Source organism: Aythya marila (genome assembly GCF_965140915.1).
Source record: "Aythya marila genome assembly, chromosome: 21".
Classification (NCBI taxonomy): Eukaryota; Metazoa; Chordata; class Aves; order Anseriformes; family Anatidae; genus Aythya; species Aythya marila.
The window spans coordinates 7501-32850 of NC_139062.1; the positions used below are offsets into that span (position 1 = coordinate 7501).

At 45.0% G+C, this 25350-nt stretch overlaps 1 protein-coding gene across 2 annotated transcripts; it reads left to right on the forward strand.

The window, feature by feature from the left end:
• Positions 1-10363: 10363 nt before the first annotated feature.
• MMP23B (matrix metallopeptidase 23B) lies at positions 10364-25304 on the forward strand. 2 transcript variants are annotated; one of them, XR_014318904.1, is made up of 9 exons: positions 10364-11028; positions 14139-14287; positions 16102-16241; positions 17114-17281; positions 18284-18448; positions 19329-19439; positions 20428-20554; positions 21255-21840; positions 22643-25304. XR_014318904.1 is itself a non-coding variant. In XM_082776907.1 (8 exons), exons 1-8 carry the CDS (start codon positions 10855-10857, stop codon positions 21427-21429), a joined length of 1209 nt encoding a protein of 402 aa, XP_082633033.1. In that variant the 5' UTR covers positions 10364-10854; the 3' UTR covers positions 21430-25304. The 2 variants fall into 2 exon arrangements, 1 of the variants encoding a protein (XP_082633033.1); XM_082776907.1 differs by having other exon boundaries at positions 21255-25304.
• The last annotated feature ends 46 nt before the right edge of the window (positions 25305-25350 follow it).

The window sequence follows — 25350 nt, forward strand, 5'->3', positions numbered from 1 at the left end:
TACAAGAACTGTATACATTAACCACTCTGTTTTTCTTAGACTTGTGGTTATACAAGAGTATGTAAGACAGAAGGTCACATTTCATCATATCATGAGGCCCTAGCATTGTTCCATATTGACACGAATTGTGGAGGAATGGTTAAGTGAAATAGGACATGTGGATGTTGGGCAGTTAGGAGGCAATGGGCTAGTGAAGTACCGTACTCAACTCACATGAGTCTGGCACGTACGCAGCTGGCCGAGAGCCAATCAGGATCAAGGACACGATGCCCTTGAGCGATTGGGAAAGTCCCTAAGGCGGGACGGTGGCTAAAAGAAGAAGGAACTAACTGAAAAGAGCGGGAAATGTTAGCCAATGCTGAGCTTAGTTTTTGCAATATGTATGAGTTGATTATGTTCGAACTGGATAAAAGGCGACTGAGCTACCCAATAAAGTTGAAGTTCATTGTTCACTCATATTGAGCGTCTGTGCCTTCCTTCCGTCGACAACAAATTGGCGCCCGAACAGGGACCGGTCTGAACGGGATTTGGACACTGCTGGCAGTGATCCTGGGCCACGTGTTCGATGGAATAAGGGAGGATCCGGTCCTGCAACGCAGCCCAGGAGGTGGAAGGGACAAGAATCCCCGCACACGCGTCGGGAAGGTGAAAGGGACGTGGAGTCCCCGCACCCGGGAGAGGATCCCGCCGGTCACGTGTCGCCGAGGTCTGAAAGGTGAAAGGGACAGGAGTCCCCACACCCGCAGCTCAGAAGGTGGAAGGGAGTCCCCGCACTCGGGATGAGCCTATAAAGGGTCCCGCCGGAGAAGCGCCGCCGAGGTCTTTGCAAAGGCTGCAACTGTATATACAAAGGTATGAAAGACAAGCGGCGTATAATTTGCTCAGATGCTTTTTAGAAAAGCGGAGCATTTTAGATATAGATTGTAAAAAAAAAGAATTACCAGGGTTGTTAGCATGTGCAGTAGCGCAGGGTTGTTTTACAAATCCTGATACAGTTTTTTGAAGAAGCAGAGTGGCGTAAATTTGGGGACAAATTGTTTGATGTTATTAATGATATTAAGTCTGCTAAAAAATTTATTGAAGCCTTGGAGAACAGTCACTAACGCTTTAGCTACACATCAGGCTGAGCAGGGAGTCGCTGCTGCCGCTACAGAGCGACTGGGATTGCCGGGAAGTGCTGGAGCTGGGCATTGCCCACTGCCGCCTTCAGAGAGAATGATAACGCTGCCTCGGGGCTACGGGGCAATGGGAGCCTCCCCACCCCCCTCAGTCACCGCCACGAGCAGCGCTGCGCTTGGAGTTCACCGTGTGGCGAGTCGGCACAGAGCAGAGGGACGGACATCAGGACCCTGCAGCCTGTCTGACGTAACCATGGAAGCAGCGGCGGCTGTGCTGCTTCTCTCTGGCATGTTTTTGATCTGTGGAGACCGTGCATGGCAAGGAGTACCAGCCAATGCTTTTGGAGGACCGTGTTACCTAGGGCGACTCACACTTTTCGCTCCAGATTTACACTCGTGGCAGAACTCGACAAGGAGCAGAAGAATTAAACGAGAACTAAAAACTCTGGGTTCTGACTGTAATGATGATGTAGAATTGTGGGGTCCAGCAGAAAGATTCTTTGTTTCTTTGGTGCCTGGTGTGGGAACTGCACACGCTTTGACTAACATTAATAAGCTTGCTTGTAGGGCTGTTAAACAATCAAATGTAACAACACAAGTTCTTTCTGAAATGTCACAAGATATGGAGAGTCTAAGACATGCTGTATTGCAAAATAGGGCCGCTATTGATTTCTTGTTGCTGGCTCAGGGACATGGGTGTGAAGATGTAGAAGGAATGTGCTGCTTTTATCTTTCTGACCATGGTTAGTCAATTCACGACCAGTTGAAACGGTTAAGGGATCATACACAAAAAATTGTAGTACAAGATAGTTGGTTTGAAGGTTGGCTTAAATCTGTTTTTGGGAACATGGGTGGATGGGTTTTGTTAGTTAAAGAGGGACTTCGCTTTCTACTTATAATTATATTGATTTGTATTATTATTATTATTTTTTTAGTTGCTGCACGTATAATCCTTAACTGCCTAACTAAGAAACTAGAGCAACTCACAGAGAAGGTATTTGTAGCGCAAAATAAAAACGGGGGAATTGTGGGGGAATGGTTAAGTGAAATAGGACATGTGGATGTTGGGCAGTTAGGAGGCAATGGGCTAGTGAAGTACCGTACTCAACTCACATGAGTCTGGCACGTACGCAGCTGGCCGAGAGCCAATCAGGATCAAGGACACGATGCCCTTGAGCGATTGGGAAAGTCCCTAAGGCGGGACGGTGGCTAAAAGAAGAAGGAACTAACTGAAAAGAGCGGGAAATGTTAGCCAATGCTGAGCTTAGTTTTTGCAATATGTATGAGTTGATTATGTTCGAACTGGATAAAAGGCGACTGAGCTATCCATTAAAGTTGAAGTTCATTGTTCACTCATATTGAGCGTCTGTGCCTTCCTTCCGTCGACGACAACGAATCAGATGAACACATTTCACAATCCCCCATCTCCTTTTTCATGGTATTGATTTGTGTTTTCCTTTCCAGTCGAGTCAATACTTGCCGAATTGATAACAATTTTGGATCTTCGTTTGTTTTTATTATCATCAGGGAATGGGTTTTCTCTTTCCCTGGTTCTGGGTCAACAGGTACAGCAGATATTTGCATTTTTTGTATAACCGAGTGTATTAGTCTGGTAATACAAGGTATTAAACATGGAATTCTTAACAATCCTCCATATATCCCCAGTAAAACCATCCTTATTTTAGCAAACCAATCACCGCCCATAAAGCCCCCCCATAATCCTCCTAGATTGATTCCATTTCAAGTTTGAACTGGGACATATGCAACGTTCTTCATGTCTTTTACAAGTTCACTTACAGCTTTTCCTTCTGTTGTGGTTTAACCCGGCCAGCAGCTAAACACCACACAGATATTCACTCACCCTCCCCCCTCCCTCTCTGGGATGGGGGAGAGAAATAGGAAAGTGAAGCCTGTGAGTTGAGATAAAGACAGGTAAATAATAATAACAGTAATAATAAAGACAATAATGATGATAATAGTACTACTACTGTTGTGTATGAAAACAAGTGATGCACAATGCAATTGCTCACCACCCGCTGCCCGATGCCCAGCCTAACCCCGAGCAGTCTGGCCCTCCTCCCCCTTTGGCCAGTTTGCTGCACTCCCAGCCTGCCCGCTGGCAGGACAGAGTGAGAAGCTGAAACAACCTTGGCTTGGTGTAAGCACTGCTCTGCAACAATTAAAACATCAGCATGTTATCAGCACTCTTCTCATCCTAAGCCAGAACACAGCATTCTACCAGCTACTAGGAAGAAACACCATCATCAATCTCTAAACAGCAATTACTAAAGTTAAATTTTCCACAGACAACTCCTTCCTGTGCTAGTAAATAATCCAAGGCTAAGTGATTTTGATACAAAGCAGTTCTCATCTTGGTATTTTGCTTTGCAATTAATCCAAGTGCATCTCCGGTTTTATTTACAACTACTTCTATTACAGCTTGTAACCTAATTATTCTATTAAGCATATATATTGGGGTCCTATAGCCCCAGGACCCATCTTCTGCCCACGTGGCTGGATCATAATAGGCAAACACCTTCAATCAAGGGGCTGGGCCCGCTTTCAGGGTCAATTCGGGCTTGTGTTACCGTTCAGCCTGTCGGGGTGATCCAGCTCCTGGAAAACGAATCACAATTTTATATGGGTTTAAAAAAATAGGTTCTTTTGTTATTTTCTTGGGACAACCTGACCTTAGTGCGGGAGAAGTCCAGTCAAGGCCCTCTCACTCAGCAGTCAATATCCATAGGGGTTGCCTCCCTCGGTAGACCATACACACCGCAGTGGAGGGTCCTGCCCCGGGTCTTGCCTTCTCCCTTTCCTCCCTTCAGGCTTGTCCCCTTTATCTGGTGCCCTTAATTCATGCAGAGCCTCGTTGCCAGAATACTAGTCCGTCTTTACCCTTAGTTTCAGTTCCCTAGGAGTGGACTCAACCCTCCAAGCTTCGGTAGTTATTGGTCCCTTTACTCTGGATGCGTGGGTCCAACCCCTTTCTGCTGTTCTCACAGCTGTTTCAGGAGTAAGTAAAACAAGGTACAGTCCCTCCCATCAGGGGTTCAATGATTCTTCCCTCCAGGTTTTTATTAAGACCTTGTCTCCTGGTTGTATCTTATGAATAGTAAATCCTAAAGGTGGTGGTTGAGCCATCATTCCAATTTCTCTTAGCTCTTGTAATCTCCTTCCAATAGTAATTACATATTTCTGGATGATACAATCCTCAACTACATTGTTCCCTAGAGGCATCCCTTGAGAATAAGGCATACCATATAACATTTCATATGGTGATAATCCAGTCCCCCTGTGTGGTTTAGTTCTTATGTTTAAAAGTGACAATGGTAAGTATTTCGTCCAGTGCATTTGTGTCTCCATCATTAACTTAGCCAATTGTTGTTTTATCATTTGATTCATTCTTTCTACTTTCCCTGAGCTTTGTGGGTGCCACAGAGTATGGTATTCCCACTGAATACCTAATGATTGACATAATAATTTTATTATTTTAGAAGTAAAGTGTGTGCCCTGACCAGAATCAATGTACTGGATATGCAATGTACTGGATAGCATACTACATAGCATATGCCCTATAATTCTGCAAAAATCGTAAGGGACCTGGAACCACAAAGTAAACACACAAAGTAGCATCATCATCCTATCCATAAACATGCTATAACAATTACTCACCTGAAGAAGAGCTGCATGCAATACAGGCACCTACTACTAGATTGCTTTACTATGACAGATCCTACTAGTTACCACCTCAAAAAGATGGGCTTACTGGTCTCTACTTGGAAACACATCATTCCATAGACTCTGACCCACCTAAAGAACCTCTTTAGCAACCTGTGCTAAATATCCCTCTATTAAGTGAATTCCAAGCACTTAAAAATCTAGAAATCCATAGACTCCAACCTGCCTAAAGAACCCTGCAATCAACTGAAGGAAAAACAAAGCACTTGCCCGCCAAAGAGCAGCCCAGGCAGAATGAGCTCTCTGATGGGATGCCTGCAAGTCATATACCATTGCACCCCACCCCAAATCACATGGAAAAGGGGAGGGGCCGTGCATGAGAAGAGGTAAAGAGAGCAGGAGAAACAGCAGCCCTGTTTTTGGTATGGCTTAGGTCTACACGGTGGAGCACAAGCAACCAGGCTGTTTCGCTTCAAAGACTTACCTTAGCTTTGGTGAAGGAAACTGACTGGGCTGACAACCCTTTCACCTTTTTGCACCACTCCACAACATGGGGATTTTACCTCTCCAAGGCTGCACGAGGGAAGGGCAGAAACAAGATGAAAAGCACATCCTGAGGCACCTCATAACCACAGCCTACCTACTGCAATACTTTTATCTCTCTTCCCAGCTGCCTTACCTCTGCTGCTCTCCATCTCCAAACCACATTCTTTTTAACTGTCATGCAGAGTGGCAGTCCTCCAGGCACCATAGAGCGGCACCATATTTTCTTTATTATCATTTTTTAATTTCAAAACAGCAGTCCACTTCCCTCTGGAGATGGACAGCAGGCCAAGCCAGTCACCAAGTTGCCAACACAGAGCTTCACAGTTCCAGAAGGTGCTCTTTCCTTTGACTGATTCCTTATAAATGTTATCTACCACTGGCAAAAGCAATAAAGAGACTGCAAACATGCACTGCCACGTTTGATAAACTTCATGTTTTTAATTTTATTATTTCAAAAGAGCAGTCCACTTGCCTCTACATCTGTGAAGTAGATCAAACCAGTCACTGAGTTGCCAAACAAGAACTTGACAGTTTCAGAAAGTGCTATTTCCTTTGACTGGTTCCTCCCCAAGTGGGACCCTAGAAAACATGTATGGAGCCCCTTTCTCCCATCAAAAATTGCCCCAGCGGAAGCCTTTGGGGACACCTGAACTCCCCTGGGGATCCTTTACGCAACACCACATGCAACCGGACTCTGTCTTCGCTCTTTCTGAACAACCCTAAATGTATCCCTAACCGGAACACTGAGACTAATTTAAAATAGGAACCCGAAAATATGTACAGAGACACTTTCTCCAATCAAAAAGTGCCCCCAGTGGAAGCCTTTGGGTACAACTGAACTCCCCAGGGGAGCTTTTATGCAGCCCCATATGCAACTGGACTCTCTGTGTTCACTCTTTCTGAACAACCCTAAACGTAACCCTAACTGGAACACTGACCCAAGTTTTAAATAGGACCCCAGAAAACGCATATGGAACCACTTAGTCCCATCAAGATGTGCTCCCAACAGAAGCCTTTGGGTGCACCTTTACTACCCAGGAGAGCCTTTACACAACCCCACATGCAACCAGACTCTGTGCCTTCGCTCTTTCTGAACAACCCTAAACGTAACCGTAACTGGAACACTGAGACAAATTTTAAATAGGACCCCAGAAAACACGTACGGAGCCACTTTCTCCCATCAAAAAGTGCCCCCAACAGAAGGCTTTGGGTACACCTGAACTCCCCAGGGGAGCCTTTAAGCAGCCCCACCTGCAACAGGAATCTGTGTCTTTGCTCTTTCCGAACAACCTTAAATATAACCGTAACCGGAGCACTGAGCCAAACCCCAAGTGGGACCCTAGAAAACACGTACAACAACACTTTCTCCAGTCGAAAAGTGCCCCCAGTGGAAGCCTTTGGGTACACCTTAATTCCCCAGGGGAGACTTTATGCAACCCCACATGCAACTGGACTCTGTGTCTTTGCTCTTTCCGAACAACCCTAAATGTAACTGTAACTGGAGCACTGAGACAAATTTAAAATAGGACCCCAGAAAACGAGTATGGAGCCCCTTTCTCCCATCAAGAAGTGCCCCCAACGGAAGGCTTTGGGTACACCTGAACTCCCCAGGGGAGCCTTTACGCAGCCCCACATGCCACTGGACTTTCTGTTTTTGCTCTTTCCAAACAACCCTAAACGTAACCCTAACCGGAACACTGACCTGAATTTTAAATAGGACCTCAGAAAATGCGTACGGAACCACTTTCTCCCATCAAAAAGTGCCCCCATGTGGTGGTTTCGCTCAAGTGGGCAGCCGAGCTCCACCACAACCGCTCTCTCACTCCCCCTCTCCTCAAAGAGAAAATACAACACAGAGACCTCGAGGTTTGAGATGAGAAAGGTTTAATTAAAGGGAAAGGGAATGGGAAGAAAAAGAAACAAAAGAAACAATAAGTCCGCACGGAAGCACAGAGAGAGGGAAAAAATATATATATTCTCTACTTCCCATTAACAAGCAATGTTCAGCCACGTCCTAGGAAGCAGGGCCTCAAAACGTGTAGTGGTTGTTCAGGAGGAACAGCCCCCTCCCCCTAAGAGCCCCCTTTTTATTGCTGAGTGTGACATCAGGTGTTATGGAATATCCCTTTGGTTGGTTTAGGTCAGCTGCCCTGGCGATGTTCCCTCCCCATCACTTGCCCACCCTCAGCCTCCTGGGGGCTTGGAAGGAGTCCTGATGCTGTGACAGCACTATGCAGCAATAGACACAACACTTGAGTGATATCAGTGCTGTTCCAGCTACGAGTGCAGAGCACAGCACTGTGTGGGTTGCTGCAGGGAAAAGGTGACTCCAGCTCAGACAGACCCAACACAATATTGTGCGTTATATGGCAGCTCATTTTAAACTGAACATCTTGGCAACTAAGATTGAAAGGAGCAAACTGAGGCTGAGGTGTTTTAACAAGGGAGCTGTGTTGTGTGGGGCAAATGATCTGATTCTTTCTTTCCCCCAAGTCTCCAGCTGACACCGTAGGTTTGGTGCAGCATTTGTTCCCCTCTGACAGCTGTTTACAAACTGCTTTTTCATGTGACTTTTATTGCATGCAGAGATCTCCAGATAAGATCCACAACTGTGCAGAAAATCACAGCTCCCTGAAGATGGTATCCATGTCCTCATCACTGCTGCTGACAGCAAACCAACCCCGCTCTGTCCCTCGCCTTCCATTCCTGTTCCCCATTACACCATATGGATTCCCTCAGACTGTAAAGTGTTCCATTGCACTTCGACGCTGTGCAGAAGCCAAAGCCAGGAATGTTTTCCTGTCCAAATATAGTCAGGCTGACAGTCCTTGCCTGTAGTCCAAGCCAAATATCCATGCTTCAGAACCTGAGACCAGCAAAATTCAGTAGAACTCCAAAGTCACAACTGCACTTCTCCACCCTTGTATAAAGGCAGTCCTTTCATGGGTCGGGCTGCCTGATAAATCATGGAGAATATTTTCAGCTTTAAAGAACCAAAGGTAAAACTTGAGTTTTGACTGTCCTCTTGCCCTTGGCATGGAGCAACACTTGTTCCTAGGAATGAGTCTGGGGAGTTGTCTGAAACACCTGAGAAAGGCTTCAGAAACAGCGAGGTTCTCCAGAACGTGCTTTTATTAAAGATCTAGATCGTAGCTTTTGGGGGGGATCTGAACCAAGACATGTATCATATAAAAACCTTTGCTTTCTCTACAGGGGGACAAAGGAAATTCTTAGGTCCCTCAGGCTATGTGTTTGTGAGTTCTCAATTCATGTTTTAAAACCCAGGTCCACCTGTCATCTTCAGGACCAGAAAGGCACTAACGGGGTGCTTGGAAGTCCTGGTTTCAGGCTCCTGCTCTGTGAGATTCCTGCTTGACCACAAGAAAGCCTCCTACACAGTGCTGCGGTCTCAGCACTGACCACAAGTGCAGGTAAGGTGCAGATAACGGCGCTGCCCTGCCCTCAGGACAGATATGAAGCTAAATGCTCAGAGACTGAGACACTCAGACACTCTGGCAGGAGGAGAGGCTACACGTAACACTGCACAGGGTACATTTTTCAGACAGCGCTGACTTGTACGAGCCTTATGAAGGGCAAGTGCACTTACTGCTGTTGTGCAGTTGCATGACTGAAACTCAATGTTCTTCCAGAACTGTGTTTGCTAGCAGTATTTCTTCTGAGCCAGTACTACTTTACTGGAGAAAAGTTCTTGGCTAAAGTTTCAGTCACATTCCAAGGCAGGTCTCTGCTTCAAGATTCCCCTTCTCTATCAGTCGTCTGCAGTCTGCAGACTTACAGAAACCGCTTCAGGTGCCTGAGACACTGCTGAGTTGCGGAGCTGCTCAGTTACCAGTTTCTTGCTTCATTCTCTGGTCTTAAAAGCCATCGAAGGTGCATTTGCACCACTTGGGGGCTCCAAAGAAAGCACGGGTTGGGGGTGCTCAGGCACAGGCATGTCCCGTTCCACAGCTGTGCTACTGGGATGCGGTGTAACTCCCTGCAAAGTGGCAGCTAACAGCTGAGATGAGGCAGGATTTCAGACTGATGCAGTTCAGCTGCTTTGGTCTGTAGGTGTTAGAGCCCTGTCCCCTTGCTTTCTGCCCTTTCCTCCCAGTTCTATGTGAAACTGCCTTCCGTGTTACTGCTCCTTCTGTCCTGGTGTCTGAACAACTCCTGTGCTTTGCCCACTCTGCAGAAAGCGTGGTTCTTGTCTGGGGGGGAGTTTGGTAAAAACTGGAAAAGAAAATGTTCATGGAACTACGCACGGGCTCTTTGGTCATCTTTATTCTGAGTTGTTTAAGAAGTCTGGGCCAGCTTTAGTCCCAAAATACGTGAACACTCTGAAACGTCACAAACCCGATTATGAACTAGGAAAAAAATGTCAAATTAGATTATTTGTAATTACTTAATGTACAAGAGGTTTCTGAAACCTTTCCGTCTTTCAGATATGTCCTAGGAATGTTTCTTACTGGCACCAGAACTGCCCGCTCCCTGCCTTTGCTGGAGGTGGGAGATGGCAGTGAGTTCCTTTCCTCTGCCTGGTCAGAGCTGTCCAGCTGAGGACCCCACCTCCGAAGTGCCAAGTGTCCAGTGCTCCGTGACCAGGCAGAAATGAAGACCTGAGAATTTCTGAGTAAGCTTTTAAAAAGTCACAAACTGACTCAAGCCCACAACCCAGAGGTGTCTTAAAGGCTCCAGCTGCTCTAGGCAAACTGGCCACCTTCCTTCTCCAAGTCTGTCTGCGGTGCTTGAGCTGAGGTACCCCAAACAGCATGATTGTGAATGAATATTCCTCTCTCTGAGCATAACACCCCTTACTGGGTCACTCCCAAGTACACAAGGAATGTGCAGGAGTCACTTGCCAAGTTTCATGGATGAGGGAGCTGATGTTTACTTTGATCAGAGTTTGTAAACTCCCCGACCAAAATTTCCAGAGTGGAGAAAAGGTTCTTGCTCTCGCCCAGCATCTCCTTTTTCATTCTGCTCCTGAAGCCAGGCTGTGACAAATGACAGCTCCGCTACCACAGAGCACTGTGAGCAAGCATTCCGCGGGCATGATGCTGGTTTCTGGATTCCTTTTTCTGCCCCCTCCCCCAATTTCTTCATTACATAAAGCTGACAACTGCAGATTTGTCCTCTGCTGATTATACAGGCAGTTAAAGAGAAGAGTTCATGTCCATCCCAGCTTGTTTCAGTTTGCTCCTTCCCCACCAGCCCAACTTTCAGCTGCAGTAATCTGATACTGCTTGGCAGAGGCTAAGAGAATGAGAATTTTTGGCACATTGGAAAGAGGCTTAATGTAAAGTCAGCTTTTTTTTTTTTTTTTTTTTTTTTTTTCCTTTCCTTTTTTTTTCTGAAACTCTCGTGGTTCTGCACAGCTCTGGCAGTAGCTGCAGGACTCCTCACAAATGCTCCAGATGCAACTGTGAGCAAAAGGATTAGCAATGCATTCTGCAAAGGGGATGCCTTAGGAGCTCTCATCTCCCTCTAAAAAGTACTAAAGACTGACATGGAACAAATAGAACAACTTTCTGCAAGCAGAAAGAAGAGCTTCAGCTTCCTCTCAGTGGACAAGAAGAGCAATGGCTATCGGACCCTCGTGGGATTTTTGTGCATATTCCCTGTGGTGGCTTTGCTGGCTGTCATGGGAGATCCAGCTGGAGCTGCTGTTCAGAAGAGTCAGGTAGGGAAAAGATCACACTGTAAAAAGCTTGGAAGGGGAGTGGGGATATCGTGTGTGTGTGTGTGTTGTTTTTAGAAGACTGATAAATTCAGGAAGCAATCTAACCGATGTGTAAGTAAGGCAACCAGATTTATGTCTATTCAAGCTGCTTTTTGCAAAGGATCCTGAGAGGATGCATCTAAATGAAATCAGATTGCTAGAGGTGTGTACACAGCTTGCAGACGGCCAAGTGGTGCCTGCACAAAAGCTTTGTGTTTGCCCTCAGAACTTGAGCTCTCCTGAGCACCTCTGCTCTCCCAGCCCACTGTGATGTGGCACACACACATTCTGGTTTCTGCAGCAGCTGAGATTCCTAGGAACTCCAGAGGCAGGGCTCATGGTGTAAGATTGAAACTGGGAGTTGGTGCTGGACCTACAGAAGGTAGTAGCTATGTTAACTCTTTCAGGGCCTATCTGTTAATAAGATAAGCTGGGACAGACTCGGCTTCGGGTGGAGCTGTAGCAGGACTCTGGGACTCTCAGAGGTTGATCTTAATCTTCACTTTTAGCTTAATTTCCTCTTTCAATTTTATAAAAAGAAACAATTCAAGAGCTTTTATCACTTCCTGCTGTTTGTGTTTATGATGACCCTGGCAGTAGCATCCCTCATTTGCATCATGTATTCAGGGCTCTTCTTAACTTGGTTCTGAGCCACAGAGTTGTGTTGCTGTTTAGTTTGAGTGGGGAACTGCACAACTAGGAGAGAGAGAGGAAAGAATTACATTCATTACAGTTCAGTGAAGTAAATTAATGGAGGCCTGACTGCCCGGGGTGAACAATATAGACGAGGGATGCTGACCAGTGTCTGCCTTTATCTGTGTATATTTTAGTGTTTGTTGAAATTGTTGAGGGAGTTGAAACATCTGTCCTTCTTGCGGCATGTCCCAAACTTTTTGAATACTTAAGACCTTACTCCACAGTCGAGTGGGCTTCCTCCTGGGAATTGCTGACCTCTTCTCCAGTTCTGAATATTCCCATAGTCTCGGCTCTTTGGCATCCAGACAGATCCTTTGATCCAAATTACACTGTGTAATTTTTAACTAGATCATTCCCGTTTCTGTCAGAACCTTAAACCTGAGCTGCAGCATGTGTGTTAGGCATTGGTTCTGAGTTGAAAAGCTGACTGTCTTCTTATACCCTACACTGGTGCAATTTATAGCCCCATGGCAGAGAAGGCAGAAGCAGTGCTCATCACTCAGGCCCTGCAGCTGGTGGCTCAGTGCTATCACAAAGTGGAAATAGCACCAGTTGGGCTGTGCATACAGAGGCCAGAAAGAAATGATCTGTGTTCTGCTGGCTTTGCTAAGGAGCAGGGGGATCTATCACAAACAGACAGCTACCACAGGGTGTTAATGTCTGACCTCATCCCCTTATCAAGACTCCTGAGTCAGAGCCTGCAGACAGAGCAGGAATTCCCAGTACCAGCAGTCCTGGGCTGGTGATGCCAGAACGAGCGTGCAGTCAGGCCCTGTGCTGGCAAGGGATCAAAGAGAAAGGAACAGAAGAACATAAGGTAGGATTTGCCAAATTCTACCCTACTAGAAAGAGTTGCAAAAAGGAGGATAATACCTTACTATCCCATAATTATGAGCTAATCTTCTCCAGGCTTCTCTTACAGCTCCAGCAGAACTGAGCCTACCAAGAAATACAGGTTATCCAGACAGGCCCCAGCGTAGAGCAAACTAGGTGACAAAGGTTAAAAGGGAGAAGTGACCCCGAGTGCTCGTTCAAGAGCAAATTGGCATTGGAAGGCTCCCAGAACTGTGATCAAATAATGCCCTGCCAAAAGCTTGCAGCTTTGAAGGTACGATAGCTAGTGTCTCTCTGTGCCATAGGTGACACTGTGTGGCCTTTGCATGCCTTACATTTGCTCTGATGAACCCAAATTGTGAGTCAGGCCCTTGGCTGTGCTGACAGACGGGCTACAATAGAAGGCTGTCCCAGAAAAGAAAGAGGCTGAGATTAGAGCAAGCAGAAGCCAGTGCAGCATGCAGACATTAGCAGAAGAAACTGGTTTCCTGTTGGGATAGAGTCCCTCAGCCTTTCTCCAGTCATGACTAGCTGCAGTCATGGAGCGATTTGAGCAGTGTCTGGCAGCTGCAGCTTCTGGCTTCCTGTCCTTCCTTACCATTGGCTTGCTGTAGGATAGGGATCTGCTGTTTTGCCTCTCCAAGCCTTAGCTGTTCCATGTGTAAAATGCAGACTTCTGTAGGATGTGCTGGGAGGTTGGACAAACTCAGACTGGTGCAGCTTTTGTACTGTTGCCACTGTACATACTGCAGTGTTGGTCTCGGTGCCTCAGGAGCAAAGATGACCCAGAGACATTCGGTGTCTTCCTCCTGAAAAAGGAAGCAGAGCAGGTGGACTTCCAGGGATCTATGCTGGTCTCATTCTTTTACCTCTGCTGCTGTAGGTGGAGTCAGGCATGCCACCAAATGTGATGTCTTTTACTGTGTGATGGCTTTAAATGCACTCCAGGGTTTCCAGGGCTCCAATTTACTTTGAAAGCATTTCAGATCCACAGCCCAGCTTTATAAAGAGCTCTCGCACAAAGGGTTGCCTGTTTGACTCATTTATCCGGTGCTTCATTTCTTCTGCGGTTAGGCTGGAGAGCAACAGCAAAGTGGAAAGGAAACGAGGGCTTTTCAGGAAGAGCTGCAGCTCTGCTGGGGCCAGAAGCTGTCTGAGGCCTTGTTTCTGTTCCATCTGCGCTGCTCTCCAGGAGAGGAGCAGCTGCAGTGCCCTGTCCTGGAGTTATGCAACAGCTCAGGGGAACCTACAGCACCGATGCTCTGGGAGCCAGCACCGAGGGGTGCTGCTCCCTTCTTGCACCTTAGTGATACCCCAGGAATTCATAGCAAAGCCCCTCTTTTGCTCTGCCTTGGTTTTGTTCAGTGTGCTCTGACAGGCACTGAGCAGCCGGTGTGCCAGTCCCTTCTCCTGGACACCATGAGGGAGGGCTGCCCGTGTTCCCCAGCCACCACGTGCCCCACACTTGGTAGGTTTTCTTCTGTGCTGTTCTATCCTGCAGTCTCTCCCACCTCCTTCAACCTCCTGTTTTGTCTTTTAAGGAAGGTGCCACATCATCACCTGGTCTTCGTGGAGCAAGCACCTCTGCTTTGTACAGCCCAGCTTTCCCACCTCAGCCTCCAGCACGGAGAAAGCGATACACGATCACACCGGGGCACTTGAAGTGGGATCACTTCAACCTGACCTACAAGTATGGACTTGCATCAGCCCTTACATCTTTCTAAGTGACCGTGGGCATGATATTAACCATACGAATACTGCTAATCCATTTGTCAGTGAGTGGATAGCTGCTAAAGGTGCTCTAAAGCAGGAATTTTTTCTACTAATGTCCACCTCTCACCTTGGCTGTGTGCTGAGCATCCCCACTGTGTTAGAAGCAAGTAGCACATGTGGCAGCAAGCTGAGACTAACAGTAAAACTGTTAGGGGGCAAATTGAGGCTTCCCAGAGCTAGGGCTGCCCGCAGAAGGTAAGGAATTGAAACTGGCTCTGCTGTGCTGTTATTTTTAGAAGAACTCCATCTGAACCTAAGTCATCACTGAGGGAAATTGCTGTTGAAAGGTTCTGTGATTTCAGGAGGATGGAGCTCCATTAGTGTTGAGTGCTTTTAGGAATCACTTTCTTCCGGCTGTCTTCCGGAAAGCACACCAACTCTCAGGTTACTAATAAACAATAAAAAGCCTTTGGCAGTTCTAGGGTGAGTGAATACTAACCCCACTGTTTTCAGACTTTTCTGCCAGTGAAAGTGGCTGTTGAGCATAGCGGTGGAGCTGTGTGTGTGTGTAGTGCTGGTGCTACCAACGAGCAGGCTGTTACTCAGAGTCAGACCTAATGGACTGCTGTGGATTTTCACACTGAACTTTCACGTTGCTGCCTGGCTGTACTGCTAGCATTAGATTTGTTAAATCCCGTGTGGTGCTTAGCCTCAGGGCAGCACGCTTCCTGCATTCAACAGTGGCTGAACAGCCCCTGAAACTGTTTGTTGAGCTGTGGTGGCAGCATCCTGGACAGATGATTTTTCTCTCTGGGAAAATATCTATGGCATTGGTGAATGTTTTCAGGAGAGCTAGTGTGAGCTCAGAGAGAGCAAGGTTTGGGAATCCCCTTGGAAGCAGTTTCAGAAGACGAGCCCTGGCAGGTGGAATGGGGCTGTCCTGGTAAAGCTCAGGCTGTCAGGAGTCCTGGAAGTTTGACTGGAGAGGCCAGCTGATTCCTGCTGGCTAACAGAGCCATGCATCTTCTGGGAAACAATGGTGCCAAATCATTTTTTTCCCAATGCCTAATGTGCTAACAAAGGCCTTTTTAATGAGGCTGCTGACTCCAGCCTCTCCTTTAAAGTACAGAGCAAGCCCCAAACAGAGCTCTCGAGGGAGAGCCGCCATCCCCAGCAGATAGGCAGCAGGGCTGGGCTGGCAGGTCTTGTCAGATTCCTGAAAGCATCCCAATTGCTGCACTGCAGGCAATTTGCTGAATGCAGATCTGCTTTTGGGGTAAGGTAGGTTTCTAGGAGCCTTGTGTACCTTATTGTGGTATAGACAGGGGTTCTGCCATCCTTCACTAGATTTTCTTACAGTTCAGCTGTATCTGTACCTTCAGCCTAAGCGAAAGCCTTAGTTTCTCTCCCAAGTGATGAGATTTTTCAAAGGAAATCTCTTGTTTTGCTCCCAAACCTTTGGAGCCCTCTTTCAAAAGTTCTGCCTAAGAGCATTATAGCTCAGCACGTGCGTGTGCGTTGTAACTGCGGTGATGGGAGGAGTTGTTACCTGATGCTGGAAGGCAGTTGCTTTCTCTTCCAGCAGCGCTGCACCACAGACAGGTGTTAGGATAAAGTGGATTTCCAAGAGAACCTTGTCTAAAATATTCTTAATATCCAGTCCAAGCTACTCCTGTGTGAACCTATTAGAGTGCATGGAAAGACTTGATTGCCTGATGCAGCCCTGAGAGCCTTTGTCTCACATGTGGGGAGGGACAAGCATTTTCCTGAGGTTGTTCTGTGTCCCTGCAGAATCCTCTCCTTCCCGAGAAACCTCATAAATGCCAGGGACACACGCAAGGGGCTAGCAGCTGCGTTCCGGATGTGGAGCGAGGTTTCACCGTTCAGCTTCAGAGAAGTGCCACGCCACATAGATAGTGACCTGAAAATAGGTGAGCTGCACAGCTGCCTGCACTGACAGGAGGCTGTTGTGTGCGCCGTCTGTCTGTCTGCTGCTCTGTCCTCTTCTTCCTGTCCTTCTGCCCCTACCACCACGCACAAGTCACCTCCTGACTTTCTCAGGCCTAGAAGAACGTTAGCACTGAGCTCCTATCTGCTCCGTCTCAAACCCAGCTGTACATTCTCCCTGGGATTTATGGCCTGTGTGCAGTAATTATTTCTTGTGCAGATGGCAGCAATATTGAAGTAACAAGAAGAGTTTCCAGTGTTTCGCAATAAGCAGTTCAGTCTGCTGTTGCATGAGGCTACTTCCAAGCACATGATAAATCTTCCCAGGGGCCTGTCCTGCTACCACTTGCGAGCTCCAGGTGGCCCCATGCCAGTGGACACAGGGTGCATTGTGAAGCTGTTGTGGTGCTAGCAAAAAGTCAGCAAGCAGCTGCAACTGTAAGGCTGTTTGTTCGTTTGCATGTAAAATTGAATGATTGCATCCTGGGGTTATCATCTCGCTGTCCTGAATCTTGGGGTTATCATCACACTGTCCAACTTCACTCAAAAAAAAAAAAAAAACAAAGTTTCCTTGTGATTTTGCAAAGAGCACTGAGCATTCCTTTCTGAAAAATAGATTCCTTAGTGTGCACTGGGGACAGCTCCAAATCCAAGGTCATCACTGGGCTGAGCCTAGTTTGCCTCACAACAGTTTCTTTGCATTTATTTTTCCTGTTGTGTTTGTAAGTTGAAAAAAAAAAAAAAAAAAAAAAAGTGGGATACAGCAACAGATTTCTTAGTAAACCACAAGTTTACATGTCTCTGTCCTGGATGGGCTTTCCTGCTAGATACACTAAATCTGTTTCCTTTCTCATAGGCTTCTACTCCATCAATCACACAGACTGTCTAGAGTCTCTCATTCACCACTGCTTCGATGGAACAACAGGGGAACTTGCCCATGCCTTCTTCCCACCCAACGGAGAAATCCATTTTGATGACCATGAATACTGGATATTGGGAAATACCCGGTTCAGCTGGAAAAAAGGTACTATGTATCTCAGGGAGAACGTTGATGATGCCTCTAAGATTTAGACCTTTGTCCTGAGTGCCAGTTCTGCCAGATTCTCTACCATAGCAGCCCAATTCCATGCTTTTATTGCAGATAGTTCAGCAGCTGATTTGCATACAATTCAGCCACTTCTGTAAAACAGTAATAACACTTCTGACTTCAGAAGGCGAATGTGGGGCTAGTAGTACTCGTTCCAGTTACTGCATCTCTGCCCAAAGCTGAGCTAGCTCAGGTATTGGCTCAAAGGATGGAAAAAAAGTAGAATAAAATTATTGTTCTTCCAAGTCACGTCAGTGAGATTTAGCAGAAGTCTTTAAGAGCCAAAAAAATCCACTGACTAAGGATTCCTGTTTAATGTGCTGATAAGTTAAGCACATGTGCAAGCTACCCCCTTCAGACGCTCTCTTTCCATAAGCAGTTGGATTCAACACAGGAATTGTGCGATACTGCTGTGGCCTCTCATTATGCAAGATACCAGGATAGGTGTCAGTAATAATAGCACCTCTTTTGAGTCATCCTTCAGCTAAAATCCATCCTGTCTGGAAGCGGACTTCAAGGTGCTACCGAGAAGCTTCGGTTCAGCCCCACAAGCAGAAGTCAGCTGGAGGCTTTTTTAAGCTGGAGCGTTCCAGCTAGCAGCCTCACCCCCAGGCAGTCAGTTCCAGTTACAACTCAGGGCTGCAGGAACAAAGCAGCAGAAAGCTGCCAGGAGGATGTGAATATTACAGGGCACTTGGCCCCATTTCAAACATTGCTCTTTCAGAGCAGTCCTCCTATAGTCTGGCAAGAACTGCTGATCAAATTAGAAGTGCGTATAAATAATTGGCTTGACTGCACCCAAGCAGCTACAGAGAAGAAAATGGGCAGCCTTTCCTAAGACCACACCTTCTAAGTGCTAAAATATTTCCTCTGGTTTTACACCAGGATTAGCAAATGTACTTTACCACAGTCAGCTTTTTTTTTCCATTTCTCTTCCAGGTGTTTGGCTCACAGATCTGGTACACGTAGCAGCTCATGAGATAGGCCATGCCTTAGGACTCATGCACTCCCTGAACCCCAATGCCCTCATGCACATCAATGCCACTTTGACTGGGAAAAAGACCATCTCTCAAGATGAAGTCTGGGGTATTCACAGGCTTTATGGTAAGGAAGGCAGGGTTGTGCTTGGGATTTGGCAGGACTAGGCTATAAGCCAGGGAGCAGTATCCAGGAGGAATCCTATTCCTTTTTTATGCAAAGTGGAACTAAAAGGAGGTGTAGCATTGTCTGTTTCTGGCACTGATAGTTTCACATGTCAAAGACAGAAGGCCAGCCACAAATACGTTACTGTGGGGTATCTTGCAGGCTTCATGCTCCCACCTTCCCCCACAGCAGGTCTGAAAGCCGCTTGACTGACCCCTCAAACCTTACATCCTCAGCCTGCGCTGAGCAACTCCAGCACAGGCACCGCAGCGTCTCCTTACATCTAGATTGTTGTGCTGCAGCCCAGCACCACCTCTGGGCACATACTCTGAGCCTTGCTTTTGTACCTTGTACTGTGCGTCACCCAAGACAAAAGGCTAATTTTAGCCATGGAGAGTCCCGACAATGCTTTTGGACATTTGCTAACATGAAGGGAAGGGAAAAGCTTGCATGCAAAGAAAGGGAGAAGGCAAACAGCTGTCAATTATTCTCTTGGCTGGATTGGGCTGTTACCAGAACATAACAGAGCTCTGCAATCCAGACAGGCTGTGGGAAGATGCTCTGGAGGTCCAGAACATTTGCCTGCCACTCTTCAAACGCTGCTCTGTTTTTATCACTGATGGTATTGTGCTAAAGTAGCACAGTATCTACCCCCCGTTCTTCTAGTAAAGGCTTCCTGCTCTATTTATTTTACTCCCTTTTTAGTTCCCTTCCCCTCTCAGCACTATCGTTTACATTGAGCAATCTGATTTTGGTGAAATGTCACTTTATTATTTCTTCGAGGGAGAGGGAACAGTCTGTCCCACCAGTTGCTCTAATGCCTTGTCTCTTTCTGTTCCAGGATGCAGAGACAGATTATTTATGTGCCCATCATGGGCACGAAAAGGTTTCTGCGAGACACGCAGGAAGCTGATGAAAAAGCACTGTCCCTCCACCTGTGACTTCTGCTACAGTACCATAACTTTTCTTCTGGGGTTTTGGGGGGGGGGGGGGTTGCAGAGGGAGGAGGTAAAGCTTAGCAGCCCTTGCTGCAGGGGTAGGCAGGATCTTTACACCAGAGACCAGACGATGCAAGTGACTAGCCCCACCCAGCTCTGAGAAGCATAGCAGAGATGCCCTCCTATGCATCTGAGCCAAATCAAGGCTTGGAATTAGGACTCGGTTATTATGTTGAAATATTTGTGGACTAGACCATTGAACTGTCCCGTTCTTCCCTAGTTTAATTGAACCAATGCTAGGGAGTTTCTGAACACACAACTACTCCATGTGCCTCAGACTGCTTCCCGTTTGGACCTAGCTGAGGAAGTGATGCTGGTGTGTTAAATTGAGAGATAAGAGATGCAGTACAGTACCCGATGCAGTGATGGGACAAGGACAAAACAAATGACATCTAAAGCACAGCTGGACTTGAGCTGCTCCACAGAAAAGGAGATAAAATATGTTAACCTTGTCTAGTCTCTCAGTTTTATTAATTCAGACAAGGAACTAATACAGGATCATGTGAACTTACTGCAGCTGTGGAACTGAGTTCTAGATAAAACCTGCTGCCCTTTAGGAGTTGCACCATATAAAATTAGTATCTCACCAGTACAGAGGTGGTTTTTTAGACCAGAATAATGCAAAAATGCAGTAAGATAGCTACAAACCCATGCATTCTAGGTGATTGTTCATAAACAGAACTTCTTTTTCCTTGTATATGAAATGAGCAAGTTGCTTTTTATCCATCTGTGTCAGTTTACATGCCATAAGCTAGTTATCTTTGCATATGAACAAGGTTAAATGTCTATCCAAGAACTGTTCAATAGGAAGTATTTTTAACAAATACTTCTAAGATTCCTTAGGTGATAACATAATGCTATGAAAGTGTTTGGGGATGACTGAATCTTGGTAATGAGATGTGCTAACATTCGTCATTTCTTTCTCTCAAATTCGGTGGACAGAATTCCCCTTTCCAACGGTTCCTCCTACTCTGCCCCCACCAAGGACAAAAACCAAGACTGTTTCCGAAGGCAGGAATGTCACCTTCCGCTGTGGAAAGAAGATCATTCATAAAAAAGGCAAAGTTTAGTAAGTGCTGTCATTTATTTCAGTCCTTTAGGACACTTTGCAGCATACATAACAAAAGGAGGAAGAGTGAGGGCGTATGACAAAACATTGTTCGTAAGACTGCCATTTGTCTTCTGCAGCATGTGACTCTTTCAGTTGGCACTCTGAGTAGAAAGAGGGGTGGCACGTTAACTGTGAGAAGGGAATGTGCAAATACTGTTTATAACATTGTGAAGTATTATAACATTGTGAAGTATTATTTTTGGATATTTTATTTGGATAACTGTGATATTTAATTTTAATTGGATAACTCTGGGCAAGTCAAAGTTACTGGCCCATATTCTGCAAAAAAACTGTCTTATGTTTATCCATTCACTAGCTTGCTAACTCTTACTAGTATAGGAGTGTGTTATTTCTAGATGTATCTAAAACTGAGAGAAATATGCCCAAGTCCCTGGGTTAGTTTAGACTCAGAACCCAATTTCCCATTCACTTTCAATAGGATTCCAACTCGTAGATTACTCAGGATAATGCACTGTTAAATCTGCCATCATCTACCTCAAAGAGATAGTAAAACTTAACGTCATTTTTGTTCAAGTCCCATCTGTGCTGCAATGCACTTATTTGAACAAAACTTATTAGCTGAGAGGACAGCTAACAAATGTTTTGCATTGTACTTGATATTTTATAGTTTAATGTCTGTTGTTTTTTCTTATGACAGCTGGTATAAAGATAAGGAGCTTCTGGAATACTCATATCCAGGTTACTTATCCTTAAATGACGATCACATGAGCATCATTGCAAATGCAATTAATGAAGGAACTTACACTTGTATAGTAAAGAAAAAAGAAAGAATCTTGACCACATATTCCTGGAGGATCAGACTGAGACACTAACGAGGGCTCTGGAATAAGAACTTCAATTACTGCTAGTTCTGTTTCAAATTCAGTATGGTTCTTTAGCATTTTGTATTTAATCTTCAGTAGTGTAAACGAACTTCTAAATCAGCCGCTTCCATACCTTGGGCAAGAAAGACTCTGGGACTTGATTACTGGAAAACAAAACTTTTCCAAGTTAGCTTTAATGGTAAATAATTCATTGAGTGCGAGCTGTTCAGAGAATTTAAAAAAATTATAAAAAAAAAATCAAGCGTAAGATTTTGCAGTTAACCTGGATCACTGCAGACTGCTGAAAAACAAGACCATAACCCTTCATCAAACAATGGAGGAACACTGATGGCTCAGCTGTGTTGCAATGGAAGGAAAATGACCAGTTATTGTGGGAAGGAAAATGACCAGTTATGCTCTGTAAGTGTTTTGCTATCATTTTCTCAGATCTTGGTACATAGTACTAGAAGCACTTGCAAAAACAAACAAACAAAAAAGACCTAATATTACTTTTTCTTTTAAACAACCCCTTTCTAACTACTCTATTCCACATTTCAACATGTTCAGTTCAGGTATCCGCAGAACATCTTTCCCCCCCACAACAACCGCTGTCCTGTGCTTTGTATTTATTACCTGTATAACCGTAGCCCATATACTGTTTACTTTCATCTGCAGCTCCTCATAACTTGTCCTTTAGGTGTCTGGTCAGTAAACATCTCAGCTTCTTCAGTAGGGGTAAGATAATTTCCGTTAGTGTCACCCCCAGTCACTAAGAGATGAGGTGAATGTGCACATCTAACAGAAAAATAACATTAGCTCACTCGGCAAAGCCCAGCACACTCCAATGCCTGTATCAGTGGAGGATTCATTTGCACAATTAGCAATCCCTGATAGTCCTTACATTCATTAAGTACACAAAAGAAAGATCCTTATCCAGTATTAAAGCAGCCTACATAGTTTTTTGCTTAGGTTCATCCATTTTTACTCGTCCTCTTAGCCTCTTCACAGAAGTTTCTTCCTACTTTGAAGCACCACCAAAACTGCAAAGCACCTCATGGGTTGCATTATAGGTCAGCACTCTAGGAAGCTCTCTGTATTAGGACAGCATAAGTACAAGGGAAAAGTAAGAAACTAATCAGAATGGTTTGTCTGGTACAATTGCAATGACAGTCATTTTACTGGCAAACATTTAGCACGAACTCTGCACATCTTCATTTAACAGACCAGAGCAACACCACGTGGACCTGAGCATCTCCTCTCAAGGAAGCTCTGTCTTCAGGATTTGGAGAAGAGAAACGAGAGCAATGAGCTGATCGTCATATAGCACAAGGGGATGTCAACACTTCAGCTGCACAGATGCTTAATCCTAGGGCAGATCCGAAGCCCTTCATCTCACAGCTTAACACTTTCTAAAACATCATTTATGATTACTGAGTTTCATGCAATTTCTCTAACTGCTGTTTACCTATGTGGCAGTAACCTACCGCTATCTCTGCAGTACTCTCCAGTTGATGCTCCTGGCAGGCAGCGTCCAAGACGGAGTTTGGGGAATAAAGGAATGCCCAGGCAAAACTGAAAGCAGCTGCAGGGTAAATGCTGCTAGCTAAGGACCTGCTTTGCCACCGCCATCCTGTAAGGAGTTAACCACCTTCAAATACTGTCTGTGGACCTGAAGGCCACTGGGAAAAGAAACCAACGAAACAAGTTGCACGTTTAAGACAACGGGCCACTGCCCCGCTCTGTCACTCCTCCGGGATGCCACTGACACAAATCTTCCAGTGCGTACAGCTGTTCTGGCTACAGCTTCAAGGCTAGCTCATCACCCCACACAATGGTCAAGGAACTCAGAAAAAAAAGATTTAAATTTCTGTAAAGAAGCCAACAGCAACAACGACAAATTATACTCTCTCTGTTGCCTGCACAGGAAAATTGCATGACAGCTTCCATTTCTGGAACGTAGATTTGCTGGGACAGAAAACACTTCACAGACTGGGTGAGCTCTTCAAGGTAAGCAACAAAACTCACCTTCTCTTGGATTACAATTTGATTTTATAAAAATAAAAACTGAAATAAATAACAACAAAATATGCACCTGAACTACAACACCCCTGTGATTCCATTGCACACTCATGCACTGGAACTTCCACTTTTTTCTAAATGATTTATCTTTGCAGATTATCCATGGTTGGTTGAAATCAGTTATTTAAAAAAACATGATTTCAAACTAATTGAACGCTACAGTACTGTTCCTGGTGAAATAGACCTGTAAATATTTTCTCTCTTTACTTGCCTTTGCGTAACTTATGTATGATTAAAAGCAAACAACTCCCATCAGTGTCAGAAGTCCAGATTTGTTAGCCCATGTTGGAAAGAAGAACGCCTTCCAGCTGTATCTGACACCTGGTTAAGTAGTTAAAGATCAGTAATCATTGTGGGTAGAGCACTGTTAGCATTTCAGGATTTCTGTCCCCTTTCACCTCTCATGTATTTAATGAGTAAATAAGCTTTGGATTCAGTTTTACCATCAGAATTACCTTATAATATAAAGATAAAATAGAATTCAAAAATGCATGGGTGCATGGACAGTTAAACTCAGAATCATACCGGGCAAGTACTCAGTGCAAAAACAGACGTTTAAGCCAAAATAGGAGTTGCAATACAGTAACTGAGGGAGAACGGGTATTTCCCTGCTACAAAAAAGAAAAAAGAAAAAGAACAAAAAAATTACACATATCTCTCATAACCATATTACATTTCCATTGTAATGCAGCATGAGGTTTTGTTGTACTAAAAATATCCTGACCAAGATGAATAACCCTTTGTGTCAGGAAATTGCCTCTTCCAGTGCTGCCTGCAACAACATCAAGGAAGCTAAGAGGAAATAATGTCACCAAGTGCAAAATGCACTGTACACCCTGAAATACAAAGTACTCAGTCATGGTTAAGCCTTCACAGCATAGCACAGGCCATTGCAAAATAGCTCTCCCTGTCTGTACGCTGCACTGATGTAACAAAGAAACTGCTTTCAGTGAGTTCCTGATCATCACTCCTCCCCAGCGTAGACAAGTCTTGCTGAAATCATGCATCGTTAACAAACCAGTGGAAAACCTTTTTCTCCTTAGTACTAGGCAATCAGTGAAGAGACAACAGTTCTTCATTTAGCCACACAAAAAATGGTTTTGTAAATTTACCATAATTTTAGTAATCCGGATTTTTAAGGTCCAAACCCTTCATCCCATAAAAAACAAACAAACAGACAAACCAAAAGAAAACCAAACCAAAAGAAAACCAAAACCTCTGAAAATACACTGGAATGCTCATCACTTGAGCCTATTAACTGTTGCCCAGTTCTGACTGCACAAATACCCCAGTATTTTCCAAATCTTCCTATCCCAGAAAAGGATGACAGCATTATAAATTACAGACTTAGAAGGCTGTGATCTTCCAACTTAATTCCTCTGGACATTTCCCTTATGAGAAAGAACTGGAATACGGCATTATTCAATCAGCAAAATGAAACATTATTCTTTCTATGGAAAAAGGACATATTTAAAAGAAGTTTTTATAGAAAATAAAGTTTCAAGTCTGCACATTAAATCTTTTTGATTTATAAAACAATATAGTACTTCTTTTGCACCAGTGCCATCATAAATACATGTATACAACACATCGAACAGTGGTCAGCCCAGCAGTGCACTCCAAATGTCAACGCGTATTAAGCTCAGCCTGGCCCAGCCCTCTCCAAGTGAGACAACAGGAGAGAAAATGCATAAGCACTATGATTTCTTGCCCAAACAACTGCATTCGGACACATAAAGCGTACTTTAAAAAAAAAAAAAAAAAAAAAAAAACAGTTGTTTTCCTGGGCTGATCATATACTGCAATAATGTCAGCACAGACTGGGGGAGGGAGAGGATAAAAAAAAAAAAA